The 14,997-nt window shown below is 54.7% G+C and overlaps 6 protein-coding genes across 6 annotated transcripts; 3 read left to right on the top strand and 3 right to left on the bottom strand.

The window, feature by feature from the left end:
* Window positions 1-1,331: 1,331 nt before the first annotated feature.
* F5144DRAFT_619395 (metallophosphoesterase domain-containing protein) lies at window positions 1,332-2,680 on the bottom strand. The gene is made up of 2 exons (XM_066791967.1): window positions 1,748-2,680; window positions 1,332-1,705 (listed from the first exon to the last, which is right to left on the bottom strand). Exons 1-2 carry the CDS (start codon window positions 2,480-2,482, stop codon window positions 1,424-1,426), a joined length of 1,017 nt encoding a protein of 338 aa, XP_066644172.1. The 5' UTR covers window positions 2,483-2,680; the 3' UTR covers window positions 1,332-1,423.
* Window positions 2,681-3,037: 357 nt separating this feature from the next.
* On the bottom strand, window positions 3,038-4,451 carry F5144DRAFT_565712 (SGNH hydrolase-type esterase domain-containing protein). The gene has a single exon (XM_066788512.1). It carries the CDS (start codon window positions 4,360-4,362, stop codon window positions 3,217-3,219), a length of 1,146 nt encoding a protein of 381 aa, XP_066644171.1. The 5' UTR covers window positions 4,363-4,451; the 3' UTR covers window positions 3,038-3,216.
* A 212-nt stretch (window positions 4,452-4,663) lies between these two features.
* F5144DRAFT_565711 (uncharacterized protein) lies at window positions 4,664-6,711 on the top strand. The gene is made up of 2 exons (XM_066788511.1): window positions 4,664-5,072; window positions 5,135-6,711. The coding sequence occupies exons 1-2, from the start codon at window positions 4,707-4,709 to the stop codon at window positions 6,629-6,631; spliced, it is 1,863 nt and encodes a 620-aa protein (XP_066644170.1). The 5' UTR covers window positions 4,664-4,706; the 3' UTR covers window positions 6,632-6,711.
* A 2,085-nt stretch (window positions 6,712-8,796) lies between these two features.
* F5144DRAFT_591208 (Cupredoxin) lies at window positions 8,797-10,787 on the top strand (the record flags this gene model as incomplete). Its single annotated transcript, XM_066790240.1, has 3 exons — window positions 8,797-9,043; window positions 9,225-9,306; window positions 9,359-10,787. The coding sequence occupies 3 exons, from the start codon at window positions 8,797-8,799 to the stop codon at window positions 10,785-10,787; spliced, it is 1,758 nt and encodes a 585-aa protein (XP_066644169.1).
* A 464-nt stretch (window positions 10,788-11,251) lies between these two features.
* On the bottom strand, window positions 11,252-12,366 carry F5144DRAFT_600664 (putative aldehyde reductase 2; the record flags this gene model as incomplete). Its single annotated transcript, XM_066791089.1, has 2 exons — window positions 11,252-11,568; window positions 11,637-12,366. 2 exons carry the CDS (start codon window positions 12,364-12,366, stop codon window positions 11,252-11,254), a joined length of 1,047 nt encoding a protein of 348 aa, XP_066644168.1.
* Window positions 12,367-12,861: 495 nt separating this feature from the next.
* Window positions 12,862-14,211, top strand: F5144DRAFT_565710 (uncharacterized protein). The gene is made up of 3 exons (XM_066788510.1): window positions 12,862-13,279; window positions 13,390-13,700; window positions 13,778-14,211. The coding sequence occupies exons 1-3, from the start codon at window positions 12,979-12,981 to the stop codon at window positions 13,970-13,972; spliced, it is 807 nt and encodes a 268-aa protein (XP_066644167.1). The 5' UTR covers window positions 12,862-12,978; the 3' UTR covers window positions 13,973-14,211.
* Window positions 14,212-14,997: the final 786 nt, after the last annotated feature.

Here is a 14,997-nt window from a genome sequence, read left to right as displayed (position 1 = left end):
AGACTGACAAGAAGCTCTGGTGGTACTGGGAGCGTCGAAATACCTACATGAACCATTCCGAGGGTACCCGTTGAAAGATACAACCGCTGCGGTGGGATAGTGTGATGAGATCAATACAAGCTTGGAACGGAAAGGAACATAGAGTAATAATCCTCAATTTCATCATCAAATTAAGCACGAATGCAACTCGATTCATACAAAACGCGCCCTAGCCACTTACAGGCTGGAAATTCCAGGGGACTGGTTCAAGGGGCGGTGCATGTGTTCAACCTACACGTAGGTGTATCAACATTGAAATGAAACCGCATCTAACTTATCCCCCCGTTGGTCACAGCCGATGTCCGCTGTCATTACATCTATTGGCCGGCTAACCTTGATGCGCACCACGTCGTTTCCACAGAGGAATTGTCTCGGTGGGCACATATTAGCCACCATGCCTGTTTGCATTTGACATGCTGTCTTCTGCTCTCTTTTGCCGGCTTCCAACTTACTGGAGCTTTTGGCGGCCAATCCCTTAGCATTGATGCGTTCCCATCCGTCACCAGTTGGCGGGCGATCCACGCCACGTCGAGCTTTTCCTCTGGTAGTACTCAGACAACGAGTGCCGCCACACTCACCCATGCCATGGGATATAATCAATGGATATGAAGTTCTGCCATTGTCTTGGGATACATATCATGGAATGCGGAACGGTGTCGTGCTAGGATTGGCAATACCCCAATAGTGCTTCGTAACTGTAATAGTCACCTCCTTATAAACCCAGGTTAGAATTGTAACTGCTACATACGACCATAGGCGCCAGAAAGCACGGGATCCCGTCCGCTCTCCCCTAGTTAACCTGGCGACCGCTGAACTAGTACTCAGGTCGGTGACGACTGGGGAATCCTCGGTGTTGTATGTATTTTTGTCGTCGTATTTTCGAGTGGGGCACCAGAACCCCCTTTCATCCGCGACAGTTGCGTGAACCTCTGTCACATACGACCATATCCACAAGAGAACTCGGGATCCCGTCCGCTCTCCCCTAGATAAACTTGTGAGAGCCGAACTAGTAGTTGGGTCGGTGACGACCAGCGAATCCTCGGTGTTGTATGTTCTTTTGCCCACGTCTCCTTTTTGATCTATCATCTATGGAGGGTTCGAAGTTGGGGATGAGACCGGGGTATCGCGGTGGATGGGGATGAGAGAGAACTACAGCCTAGATACCTACCTTCCGTTCGTTAAATACGGCTGTGGATGAATTGTCTCGGTGTGTGTAGCGTACGTTTATAATGCAATGTAGGGTTATTAATCAGCGGACTAAGTTGGAGTAGACCTCAACCTGTAACGATTCATAGCATTTTCTCTCCGCTTGATGGATGACTTGGTGACGGCTGGTAACCAGGGCAGGCTGCTGAGTTTTTTAGAGCTTTTGCTATCTGATAAATCACTTCCCCTCCTCGGGAAGCTCCATGTCCACCACCCAAGGCGGCTTAACGGGCTGCCCAGCCACAGCCGCATTCACGAACAATGTACTCACACCCTTAACCACAGGCAGCGAATTCCCCGCACAATGACTCGTCTTAACGCACTTCCCCCACGCATACTCGCCCAACCTCCGCTCCTTGGCTCTCACCACCTCCGCCCCGTCCCCCTTCAACGGCAACACCGACCCCAAATCCGCCAACACCACTGACCCATGCTGCCGGCCCGGGGACCCCCCCTCACCCTCACCCCCCTTCTCCATCACCCCCCCCTCACAGGCGGCAACAGCCGTCCTCGCCCACCGCACCACCTCCGCCCCCCACCCCTCATGAATATGCCCAAAACAGTGCAGCCTCGGCCGCGCCCGCGCCACCGCCGCAAACAACTCCGCCGACCCCACATGCCGCCCGCCAGAAGCCCAGCTCCGGTCGCGCACGCCCCGCGGCGGGCCATGCGTGATTACAACATCCACACCCCCACCACCGTCTGCTCCCCCGCAGGGGATATCAAAGTCATGCCCCTCCTCCCGGGGGAACTGGAACCCCGGCGCGCCGCCGAACGCGGGCGTGTAGGGCGACGCGTACAGGGCGAGATGTGCGCCGTTGGCGAGTGGGAAGTGGTGCGTGCCTTCGGAGAGGCAGTGGATGTTGTGGGTGTGCTGGGCGGTGGTGAAGAGGTGGTGGGCGGCGTCGGGGCGGCCGTGGGTGGGGGGTGGTTGTCCTTGTTGCTGGGGTTTGGTTGAGGGTTGGTGGTCGAGGAGGTGCTGGTAGGTCGGTGTATCCAGTGTGTAGTCGTGGTTGCCGGGGATGAGGAGCTTGAGGGGGGCGTTGATACGGCTGAGGAGGTGGATGGCCGTTTTGTATTCGGCGAGTTGGGAGTCGCTGGTGAGATCGCCGCAGTGGATGACTACGTCAATGGGTTGGAGGGGTTTGGTGTCTGGGAGATAGTGCATGCCGTGGGTGTCTGCGATAATGAGGAACCGGGTGCGGATGCCTGGGTTCATGTTGCTTGGGGAGGCCATGGCGCTGTGATTTTGGTGTTTTGGGACGCCGGTAACCCTAAGATGGTTATGTCCATGGTCAATAACGTTATGAAGCCCAGTGAGGATTGATACAACTTATACAAGGCAGAGCCGCAAAACTATGATGCACATAATTCCGGAAGGTGGATGTGATGATGAAATATTACGGGTCCTTTGCCCCCTGATCGTCAAGATCGTCGGTCGCCCTGGAGGGAACGTGGCTCCTAACCCTGAGCTTCGCACCCGAGAGAGGACTGTTGCCAGGGCAACTGAAACTCGAGCTGGGTCCGAATGAAGTCATTTTAGAGTTTATGCACCTACCCGACCACCCCTTGCCCCCTGCCCTCGGCTGCCTGTACCTTGCCTCGGTACTTTGCCAACAACCCCCTGTGTGACTTGAGCTTGTCATGCAGAGGTTCTTTGCCTTTTATCACATCCCGATCCGTGAGATTGAAACCACCAGGGCACAGCTTCTGAAATACTTCGGACTGGCTCCATCTTGAAGCTGTCAAGGAGCGGTCAGGGGATAATATCAAATGGGGATTCGGCGGGCTGAGCATGCATTTGATGATTGAGTGATTCCCGTTCTACTACCGAGACCGTAAACGTCATCCCCGGTGCTCCTTTACATGAATAGGTAGATACCAATGCTAAACTTTTCACCACTCTGAGGTTCTCCTCGGGTTTTCTCATTTGTTGACTTGGCCCGGTCACCGTTCTAGGTTCCCTACCCCCTAATTTAGGAGAGCATGGACAGCGGGAAACAGCCCCGCCATCCACAGCTGATAGCCCTCCAAGTTCAGGTGCACATGATCCACCAGATGTTCCTCCGTCCTAACCCCCGCAGCAGGTGCCAGAAACACCACCCTCTCCACGCCATACTTCTCCTGCAACCGCTTCACCACCGCCCTAATCTTCCCATTCGCCCGATCCACCAACTCCCCCGAAACATCCTTCCTATAAAACAACCCCGTCACCAACACCTTACACTCCCCACCCGTCGGATTGACCCCCAACAACGTCTCCACCAACACCTCCCACGCATCAACATCCCGATCCACCAACCCCTTCTTCACCGACAAATTATTCGTCCCCACCTGCACCACCCACACCCTCACCGTCCCACCCGCCGCCAACATCGGCAACAACCCCGGCAACCCCCCCTCCCCGTCACCACCCACAAGCCGATACGCCACATTCTGCACCTTATCCCCGCCCACCCCGGCATTAAACACACAGCCATCGAGGCGACGCACCGACTTTCCCAGGGCCGTGAGGGCCGTGTCACTGAGCATGGCGGGCGAGGGCCAGGGGGCGGTGAAGTTGGGGGTCTCGCCGGTGGTGGTCATGCGCTCGAGCATGGAGTCGCCGACGAGCACGACGGTGGGGCCGGCTGCGGCTGGGAGGGGGGGGTTGTTGGCGGGGGGTTGGGATTGGATTTGACGGAGGAGGGGGATATGTGTGTCTTTGGAGGTGGCGAGGGAGCGGGCTTTGAACTTGGCGATGGAGCGGAGGGCGCGGTAGGGGGGGTGGGGGTTGGTTGGTGGTGGTGAGGGAGGCGGTGCGGATTTGGGGTTGGTTTGCGATGTGTCGGCCATGGTGGAGGTTGTTGTTGTTTGTCTTGGTGTGTCTCTGGGCAATGTGGAACTGGAGAATGAAGCAATGCTGTGAGGAAAGTGGCTCGAGGCCCGGGGTATTTGAAAGGTTTCAGACAGAGTTGGTCGTTGCCAGTTGCGGCGCAGTGTGGCATCCTGTGTTGGCCATTTCTGCTGTCGCGCGGCCCGGGCTGAGTCACTCGGCCGATGATGACCGGAAATGTAAGTTTTGAGAGTAGCAATTGGTGTAAATTTATATCGGCGTCGAGCATTAAGAGAAGTCATCTTTTCATGGTTGTATGTGGAAGCGTCCCGTGACCGTTAGCCGTAATGTGCCAGCTGTTTCGTACGCACAAATACCGAAATAATACCAGGCATACTTGCGAATCTGAGCTTTCGATGTTCAATCTCGGTGGTCACGGTTGCCCACGTGGGGGACAGGGGCTGAGAAATTAGTGTGGGGAATACCCTGGAAGCGAAGGCCAATCACATTAGCAGTGTCTGGACCTCGTTTCCCGTTCGAGCATCCCTCCCCTTGGATGCCAAAACTCAAAGGTTTCGGTCTCAAACTTTTTCCAAACGACGAAGCAAAACTGCCTGGCACCTGATAACTCGCCTTAGTTAACGGCATGCCTCAACAACACTACCGATGGCGGGATGCCGACGAGTATGTGATAACTCCTCCTCCGGTCAACTGCCCTCCTTTTAGTTACGGCCATAATTCAAACTTCAACAACTCCTACACTCATTCCGGCGATGACTCGGAAGAAGGTTTCGAGGATGAGGACACGGACATTTTCAGTATGGACGACATTCCCCAGGCCCAGTCACACGAGTTGCGGCGGCTTCTCCTCGACCGGTCCGAGGCTGCGGAAAAGGACCCTCCCAACAAGTGGTCCACCACGCAATTGCATCTTTATGGCGTGTCGTTCAAAAAGTCCTCGCCGAAATCGGACCTGAAGGCGGCTTTAACGATAGCCGTTCTTGCTGGAAAGGTGCGCTGAATTGCAATCTTACAGGATACGTTTTTGGAACCATCGTGGCTGACGAGAGGCAGTGTGAAGAACTAACACCCGCGGTTGCTGCCGTACGTGATCGTCTTCGTACAGAATATGACGCGGCCTGCGAACGCCTTGGCGACAAGATGTTCGCTGAGATTGAAGGGGGGCACGGAGAGGAGGCCAACGCTGATCCGCCCCGCTTCGTCGCAAAACACTTTCTTGATGCTCACGGCCGGCCGGACAAAGAGAAGACCAAGATACCGCTTTCGTTCAAATCGTACAACAACAAAATAGAGCTTGACAGAGTGGTTGCCTCTGTCCCCGGACTTGCAATTCTCAAGACTTGGAGCACCGTACTTGTTGGCTGGGCTTCAACCATGGAGCAGGGCATTGAGGCTGAGTTCTCGAGGCTCGAAACCTTCTTCAGCAGAAAATTCGACATCCACAGCGCCCAGGCCAATGTGGACTTGCAGCTATTTTTGCGCAAGTACCTTGCTCTCAACCTCGATGGCAGTATTATTACAACGGACGCTAGGCCGTCCGATCCAGTGGTGCTTGCCGACTTTCGCCTTCAGAAGCAGAACCTCGCCCAAGAAATCATTGCCAAAGCCCCTGGCCTGCACATGAAGCGGCACCACGAAACTGCCGTCATCGGGTGGAATGAAGATAAAGTGGATGCCGAGATAGCCTCCATGGAAGAAACCGCAAGACAAGAAAAAGAACAAGAGGAAGCTGAAGAAAGGGCGAGACTGGAGAAGAAGGAAGCCGAGAAAAAAGCGAGATGGGAACGCCGGTGTAAGGGGTACTATGAGCTCTTGGCCAAACAACAAGGGAGCCCCCGCCCTATCGACCTCCAGCACCTCCCTGGCTCCTACCGTCTGCGGTGGCACGGAGAGGAAGGACCCAAAGGAGAAGATTACAACGACCCATACTCCGACGACGAGGTCATGAGAATCGACATCTCTCACCCTAAGAGTCCCCATGGTGTCAAGGCTTCGTTTCTCCTCGGACAGTTTGAAGGGGTTATGCTTCTTGGTATGTCAAAGAGCGCTGTCGGGCGCCTTAGGGATGCACAGCCCAAAAATGAGGACGAGGATGACTTGGACGACGAAGGTGGACTCCCCCGCCCACCTATTCTTGCCGGCTTTAGCGACGAAAAGTTCTTTTTTCCGGAGGACAGTTCGAAAGGAACTAAGCGCACACTGGGGGGAATCTCCGATCCATACGGGGTTCAGGCCGCTAGAGCCAAGCGACAGAGGGTGGATGCTCCGAACCAGCCCGAGGAGTCACTGCACCCAAATCGTGTGTATTTCCAGTTTGCCTGCAGCGAGGTTGAGGGATACCCCCTTGTTGATACTCGCAACGAGCATGTTGGCCATCTTGATTTTGATCCCACCGGGTTGGCTGCAAAGGGCGTCTTTTATCTGCCTCAACTGCTTGGTCCCCCAGCTCAGCATATTGAGATTTTCAAGGTTGCCGAGCAGCCAGGCCCCAGAAAATCGCCTCGACCGTGGTACGAATATGATGGAAGGACATGGGGTAGGTGGTGGTGATTTCACAACCCCGCGAGCGTTCGTTGTCAGACCACCAGCAGGTGGTACTTAATGTTCTCCCAGTTCGGTTTCAAGTGTTCTGTATTTACCTACTTTTGTGTAGAATGTAATAACATACCATGGAGAGGGACTTTGTGCTAGCGGAGGCAATTCTCCGGCCACATAAACTCAGCCTTCTTCACGGTCTGAAGTCATAATTGTACTACTTTGTCATAAAAGCCTCATTTCCTAGCGCCAGGGAATTGAATGGAAACACTCACCATAGGGCCGTATCCCGCCTTGGTTCCTTGTGGTTGCCAATATCGCGCAATTTACCTTCATTACCTGCACATTTCTCAACCTGGTTCTCGGGTCCAAGTGTTATTTACTGATGCATGCCCTCGATTTAACGCCAAAGAACCACTTCCCCATGCCGTTCTCCCTCGCTAACGATGGGCGCAATCTTTTGGGCGCTCCCACGGGGTAAGCGCGGTGTTTCCTCGCCCGACGGACCAGCAGACAGCCCCGAATTCTTACAGTCAACGGACGAGACGCATCACATCTGGCTCCCGAGGCTTTTCCTGACAGCCGTTCGTCGCAACTCCTTCACGTCCCGGTTAAATCGTGCCGCCCGTGGCTGCAGACGGGTAAATCCCCAACCCCCTATCACAGGCCTTCGTTGCGGTTTCGCCTCCATCCGTGCATTGTTCGCGCCTTCACTAGTTAACAATAGCTCACGATAAAGCAAGTGCTAGACCCGGTGTCTCGGTGCCGAGTCTATGGGAATCCTCCTAGCTTCGGCAATTCAAGAGGCAGACTCGGGGCGAGTTGGGCAAGCGAGGGGCCTTGACACGACGCACGGTATTTGCAGGGTTCACACCTTCCCAAGACCGGACCTAGGGCTGCTACTCTGGGTTACAGTAGGCGTGTCGATTAATATCTTTCCCGTGTCTGCCCGCATTGGACAGTCGTAAGCGACTCAGCTTGAAACACGACTTGTCCGCCGTGACACCCGCCCGGGAGTGCGAGGTCCTCTCGGGTTTTGATATGGAATGGGAATGTAGAACGAATACGGATGGCTATGGGGGCCATTCACGATTGAACGTCGGTCGGAGCCCGGGACTGGACCCGGTGGGTGTGAGGTGCTAAAAATAGGTAGGTACCTACAGGTAGGCTTCGCGACATGATCCATCCCCTCAGCTCGGTACATCGTCACCGGCACTTGTTCTACGGCAACTCCAAGAATACTAACAAAGTGGGGAATTGTGTTGCCTTGCCTTATTAATTTACTAATATGCAAAGGCATCGATAGTATGTTTCGGATTCTGGATCGGCGTGGGGCTCTGTAGCGCATCAAGATGAATCCCCGGTGCTATGTCCAGCTCATACTTGTGATGCAGTTCGAAGCCCGACGGCTCGAAGCCTCGTGTAGATCGTCGATGATACGATCATGCCACCGCAAGAACCATCCAAGCACATCACGGTCCCGAGACGCGGGTCGGCGATGTCGGCCATCCTTCGCCCCTCCCCAAGCCGTCCTGCACGCAAGTTCCTGGGATCTTCGCGCAGTGGACAATCCATGGTACCAAAATTGACACCTCCTTTTACCTGGTTCAGCTTGCATGGTGGCTTGGAACGCCTCGTCTTCCCTTGCCAACCATGTTCATAGGGCGATCCGTGCATAGAACTTTCGAGACCAGGGGTTGAGACGGCCCAGCGTGTGCCACCTCGGCCCGGATATCCACTATCTATCGCGAACTGCGGCCTCGATTTGGAAAGTTATCATCACGGAAAAGCCTGGTTCACGCTGGGAGAGCCTAAGGGGTGTCAAGACAAGGGGAGACAGGGGGGACGGGCAGACACCCCTGGCTTCCATCCCGCCCTGTGGCCGTACGCTGAATCCCGTTTCGTTGGGACTCTTTTGAAAATCGAGGGAGGGTTGGCCACACGGAACAGAACGGACACGGCACCATGTCGTGCTAGTAACGTGAACGTGGAGAGATGCAGAGTATCAATAGTTCGAAGCCGAGGAGGGGATGGATGGTTCGGCTGGCAGAGTTGGTAGCTACGATGGCGTTGATATAAACCGCAACGATCACCGCTGTATCCTTACAATATGCTCTCCAGTTCATACCTTGTTCTATCTTCCCTGCTTATTTTCAAGCGTTGACCCCCAGTCTCTCACCATGCGCGGGCTTGTGCCTAATCCTATCGCGGCCTGCTGCGCTGTGTTGTTGTTTGCCCAGGCCATCCTATGCTCTCCCATCCAACCGAACCCGGTCATCGACCTTCAACCAAGGCAGACCATTATACCTGGTGGCCAGCCGTGCGGGCAGAACAATGCCACGAACCGCCGCTGCTGGAAAAACAACTGGAACATCAACACCGATTATGAGACCACTACTCCTCCGGCTTTCAACACTCGGGTGGTATGTCTGTGCATTCCCCTCAATTACTATGATACATCTAAAAAATGCCCTGTCTAGGTTGACCTCCGCATAACGAACGTGACAAACTGGCTGGGCCCCGACGGTGTGCGGAAGCCGGCCTTGCTGATCAACAGTCAGTCATTTGACCCCCACTCACAGTACCCCTTATCACTGACAATGTCCAGATCAGTATCCTGGTCCCACTATCGAGGCTGATTGGGGTGATTACATTGTTGTCAATGTCTACAATGACATGCAGGACAACGGGTACGTCAGAGACTGCTCTATCCTCCCGATATCCAAGTACTAACACATCTAGCACCTCGATCCACTGGCACGGCATCCGTCAGTTTGGTGAAAGCAATCAAGACGGAGCCAACGGCGTCACAGAATGCCCCATCCCGCCCGGACACATGAAAACGTACGACTTCCATGTCACCCAGTACGGGACGTCGTGGTACCACAGCCACTACTCCAACCAGTATGGCAACGGTGTCGTCGGCTCACTCGTCGTACGGGGCCCAGCGTCGGCAGACTACGACATCGACCTTGGCCCTTACACCATCAGCGACTACTACCACGAGACAGCCGACCGCCTCCACCTCAAGGCCGAGCTGGTCAGCAACGGCCCGCCCCCTGACAGCGACAACGTCCTCTTCCGCGGCAAGAACATCAACCCCGCCGGTGCCGGCGGAGCCTACGACCGCATCACCCTCACCCCCGGCAAAAAGCATCTCCTCCGCCTCACCAACCCTAGCGTCGACAACTCCTTCACCGTCTCCCTCGTCGGGCACACCTTCAAAGTGATCACCACCGACCTCGTCCCCATCACCCCGGTCACCCGCAGCACGCTCTTCCTCGGCGTCGGCCAGCGCTACGACGTCATCATCGAAGCCAACCAAGCCGTCGGCAACTACTGGTTCAACGCCACCCTCGAAAGCAACAACAACTGCGGACATTCCCGCAACCCCTTCCCCGCCGCCATCTTCCACTACGACGGCGCCAGCACCACCGCCCTGCCCACCAACCGCGGCACGCCCGTCACCGCCACCTGCAACGGCGAAAAAGGCTTCGCGCCCATCGTCACGCGCAGCATCCCCGCCGCCCAGTTCCAGCCCTCCACCCTGCCCGTCTCCCTGCAGTTCCCGACCAACGAGCGCGGGCAGGTGTTTGAGTGGCGGGTGCGCAACACGCCGATCAGCGTCGAGTGGGACCACCCGACGCTGGAGTACGTGCTGGAGAACAACTCGAGTTTTCCGGGCGCGTCGAACCTGGTGGAGGTGGCGGCGGCGGATGTGTGGACGTTTTGGGTGGTGCAGAATACGTTCGCGTTGCCGCATCCGATTCATCTGCATGGGCACGACTTTCTGGTGTTGGGGACGGGTGCGGGGACGTTTAATGCCGCGACGATGATGGGGCAGCTGAATTTTAATAATCCCATTCGGAGGGATGTTGAGCAGATGCCCGGTTCGGGGTGGCTGGTGATGGCGTTTCGGACGGATAATCCGGGTTGTTGGTTGATGCACTGCCATATTGGTTGGCATGTGGCTATGGGGTTGGGGGTGCAGTTCCTGGAGAGGAAGTCCGATATCATGGCTCTGATGCACCTGGACCAGATGCAGCCGAATTGTAATGCGTGGCGGGCGTATGCGGCTACGAGTCCGTATCTGCCCAAGGTTGATTCGGGGTTGAGGAAGAGGATGGACATGGAATGGGACGGGGAGCCGGTTGTGAGAAGGATTGGTTGAGTGAATGTTGGGGCCGTTGATAGTGGTGTGGGTGTGTCAGTGGGTGCCTGGAGAGGTTGAAACAGGGGGCTTTACGGGCTATCAATGGATACCGGCGCGTGATTCTTAGGGTGGTGGATTTCTTAGGATGCTCGAGTGTGCAGCATCATTAATATAGCTACTGTCCCCGTGAATATGAGATTGAGGTTTGCATGACAGTGCTTAGCAAGGTGGCCATGGTGGATTTGGACCTGTTTACCGGAAAGCCAGAGAGCGTTGTTACGAGGGAGTCCGATTCGATCTACCTCGATATTTATCTACCTCTGCTCGTCATCCAAATGTTTCTACCATCCCTACCCCCTGATGCCTCCATCTCTGCACATCGTGTGGTTAGACGGGGGATAAGCTCTTCAGATTCCACTATCTCACAACTACGGAGGGGAGGGTGGGCTGACACAGCGCCCCAAGGACTGCTGCCTCCCTCATCAATCCTCAAGGTAGGGATTGGTGATGCTGTCAAAAATGCTCTCCTCCAAAGACGTCCATCCCTTCTTGTCGGGGTTGTCGGACCACTTCTCCAGGAGCTCTACAGCTTCCGATTGATCGACTGATACCTTCAAATGATGCGGATCAGGGTAGTCATCGACAAATGCCTTCGCCGGGCGAAGTTTGCGTAGTACATAAAGTACCTCGTTCCAATGGACACTGTGACCCCAGGATTGGATTCGCGCACCCTTGACGTTGGGGTCCAGGACGGCGGCGACATGGACTAACGCCACGTCTTTCACATTTGCGTAGAATGCTATTGGGTCAAGAGTCAGATCACAGCTTTGCCGAGGTTCAGCGATTGCGAGGTGGAGTAATTCTTACAAGCTTGGAAAAGGTCCATCACCGGCTTGTTACCCCTGTAAGCGTGGGTCACCCAACTCGCCTGCCCTTCAACGTGTTTCTTGTTCAGAGGCTCTCCTATCAGCCCCGCAGGAGCGACAACATTGACGTTGAAGTGGAGGTCATGGTTCTCGACAAACTTCCAGACCTCCTTCTCGGCGGCTAGTTTACTGGCGGGGTAGTTGGCCACGGCATGGGACAGACCATACGGAGGTGGCGCCCATGCAGCTTCGAGGACGGCATTATTCCAGGAATCTCGTCCGACGACGCCGTTGTCGACACCGTCCGTAAGTGGAGAGGCGGAAACAGCGCTGCTGGTAAACACGGCCACTTTGACAGACGGTTCTCGGATGGCGGCATTCATGATGGACCGGATTCCCGCTATCATGGGGGTGATGACGGCGTTTGGGTCGGGAACGATGTTGGTGACGTAGGCGGTGTGAATGATAGCAGCAGCCCCTTTGATGGCTTCGTCGTAAGCGCCATCAGCGCCCATGTCAGGGACAGAGACAAGTTCGATGGCACCAGTGTCGGCATATGGCTTGAAGCAACCTTCCAAAAGCCACGTAGATTGAGCCGGATCCCGAACCGTGCCTCGGACTTTAAAATCCCTCTTCAGAAGTTGAAGGGAAATGTGGGATGCGAGGAAGCCGCTGGCACCGGTCACTAGGACCAACGAGCCAGGAGGAATGGAGGTCGTCAGAGAGGACATGGCGATCTGAATGATGGGAGAAGTGATGCTTGGTGGCGTTGATGGATGGAAGGCGATGGTAAGGAAGGAGGATTATACTAAGCACAGAGGTTTGAGTCCTTTATATGCTTCACTCTCTGCGCAAACCCCTGCCCTGAGTCCTGACCGGAGACTTACAAGCCCCACCAGTACAAAGTTGTCAACAATATTCGCAATCCATGATCCTTTGGCATTTGACATTGCCGAAATGTACAAGGCAATATCCTGATCTGGTAATCCTTAGTCTTCGCATGGTCCGGCGTCTGACAAATTGTGGCTGCTCTTCACCCTGTCGCCTTGTGACCAGCATTTCATCCTGTCTTGTTTGTCGCGCAAGTGTGTGGGTTGATGTCGCCAAGATCTTGTATCGAGCGAGATCCCGATCCGGCAATCCTTATTCTTGGCAGCCAGGTACCCAGGCTCGCCAGGGACCGGCGTCTGACAAATGCGGTGCGTTTCGGCTTGTTGGTCCGACCTGGAGTTATGAATTCTTTAACCTTCAACGAAACTTCGCAGTAACATCAGGACTGCAAGATCAATACCGCCTAATTAACGCTAAGGGCCACCTTGACCTATCCCCGCCAGGTCTCAAGTATGGCCCGCCAGTTCCGATTCGTTGCTGTCTCGAATCCAACAGAAGCCCCTTCGTCCGAGTCCAAAAAGTTGGCATATTCGCACGCTTTTCGTCAGGCACACGCCCAGAGACGACGCAAGCAAATAGAAGGGCATAGAAAAGCTGCAGCCACTTCCCCTTCCCTTGCAGTTGGCAAGGCCTTTGTTGTACCTGGGGAGGTTGTTTTGGCCCCTTTAAACCACGTGCTCACCAGCAACCAAGACCCATTCTCATCCTTGGCAAGACCGCTGTCTCTGATGGAATATTATCTGCTCGATCACTGTATGTCCATCACCATCATATATCTCATATCGGTGCACAGGAAGAAGATCCGCGTCGAGTGCAACACCCCTCACCCTTCTACCAGCTCTGCTGATAACTCTTGGTCATAGACGTCCACGTAATCGTGCCATTCACTGTTGGCCACTGCGGCCTATTCAACCGTCCAGGAGACCAAAAGACTGAGCTGCTTCGGGATTGGGTTGGCCTCGCCGTCGCGGATGACACGGTCATGGTCGCTGCTGTCCTTCTGAGTACATGCCGCTACATCCTGCAGGCCCAGCCAGATAATCTCGTCATTGTACAATTGGCTCTGCAGTATAAGCAAATATGCCTTGAGAAACTACGACAAGAAATGAGCAATACCTCCGCCCCGGTCAATACCCTGACGGTTGCCAAATCTCTTGCCCTCGTGTTGGACGAGGTAACGTCTTCCTCGAACCTATCGCACGACGGGGCTGCGGCTGCCCTTGAAATAATGACTAATGATTGCTCATTTAGGTGACGGCGGGTGAACACGATATTGCCCGGAAGCATCTGAACGGTGTATTCGGGATGGTAAACTCCTGCGGTGGTGTGGGGGAGCTCGGCTTGACAGGTCTTATGGAGCGGATGTATCGAAGATTCATTGAAATATTAGGTCTCCAGGACCCAGGGACAGCCAGGTCATGTAGCGAGACACTGTCAAAACGTTGAGATGCCACAAACCGGAGCACTCAACGCTGGACCTGGATCTTATGTCATCTAGATGGGCGATATCGCGGGGGACAGCTGACAGAGCGAGTTTATCAGGGAGCTTCTGGCCCACATCAACTGGAGGACTGTGTATCCTCTCGTCAAAGAGCTCCCTATGTCCTGTAAACGTAGCGGTCTCTCAGACTTGGCCACGAGCTTGATGGGTGTCCAAAAAGAAAGAACCAACCCCAGATTCGAAACGACAGTCCACACCGTCCAGAAAAGCTACCATTTTCTCCCTGTCCCGCTTATTCACACCCGTTCTTGGTTTCTCGTAGGATGACTCCAAGCAATGGCTCATTGTTCGCTTGGATCACCCTGCATGTCGGCCTTTCCATCGTCTGGCCTCCCTCTATGTAAGTACCTAGGTGGGCTGTGCAGAAGCCGTTCCACTGGCAGCAGGTTGGCCGCCACGCCTCAACTCATGCGCAGTCTTCATGTCAACGGCTATTTTGTGGTTATGGAAATGCACGGCTAGAACTCGCACAGCGTCTCCGTCCGCTTCGCATGCTGTTGCTAGACGCGTCCAAAGTCTGCTTCCATCCATAACGCGCATGTTCTCGACGACATCGCCAGTCTCGGTTTCGCGCGGTGGAAGGTTTGGTGTTTTTGATGCCGAGAACGCCCAACGGTGATGTTGTAGTTGCGGTTTCTCTCAGGGACGAGGATCTGAAACGTCTCAAGGCGGATGCGAAATTTGGGGGGTATGCAGAATATATTGGCTGAGGACACAAAAGGAACAAAAGGAGAGATGCTAGTAAATTGCCTGGAGAGGTTTCTTGGTTCATTAGGCAGCTCAGAAAGTTGTCAAAGTCCGGCGTCAATTGCGATATGCGTCGCCCACTGCGGACCATTCCATAGGATCTTGCTCTCTGGAAACATTCATTATCATTGTCCTCAACGAACCTTGTATCAACATCTCTTCGACGTGTTTTTCCATTTTTGAACAGGGAATCAAGAAGGCCAATAAAAGAAGCCAAGGAGAG

Source organism: Chaetomium tenue (assembly GCF_020726465.1).
Source record: "Chaetomium tenue strain MPI-SDFR-AT-0079 chromosome Unknown F5144scaffold_3, whole genome shotgun sequence".
NCBI classification, from domain to species: Eukaryota; Fungi; Ascomycota; class Sordariomycetes; order Sordariales; family Chaetomiaceae; genus Chaetomium; species Chaetomium tenue.
The sequence above is the reverse complement of the archived record's forward strand: the minus strand, read 5'-3'. Positions and strand labels throughout refer to the sequence as shown.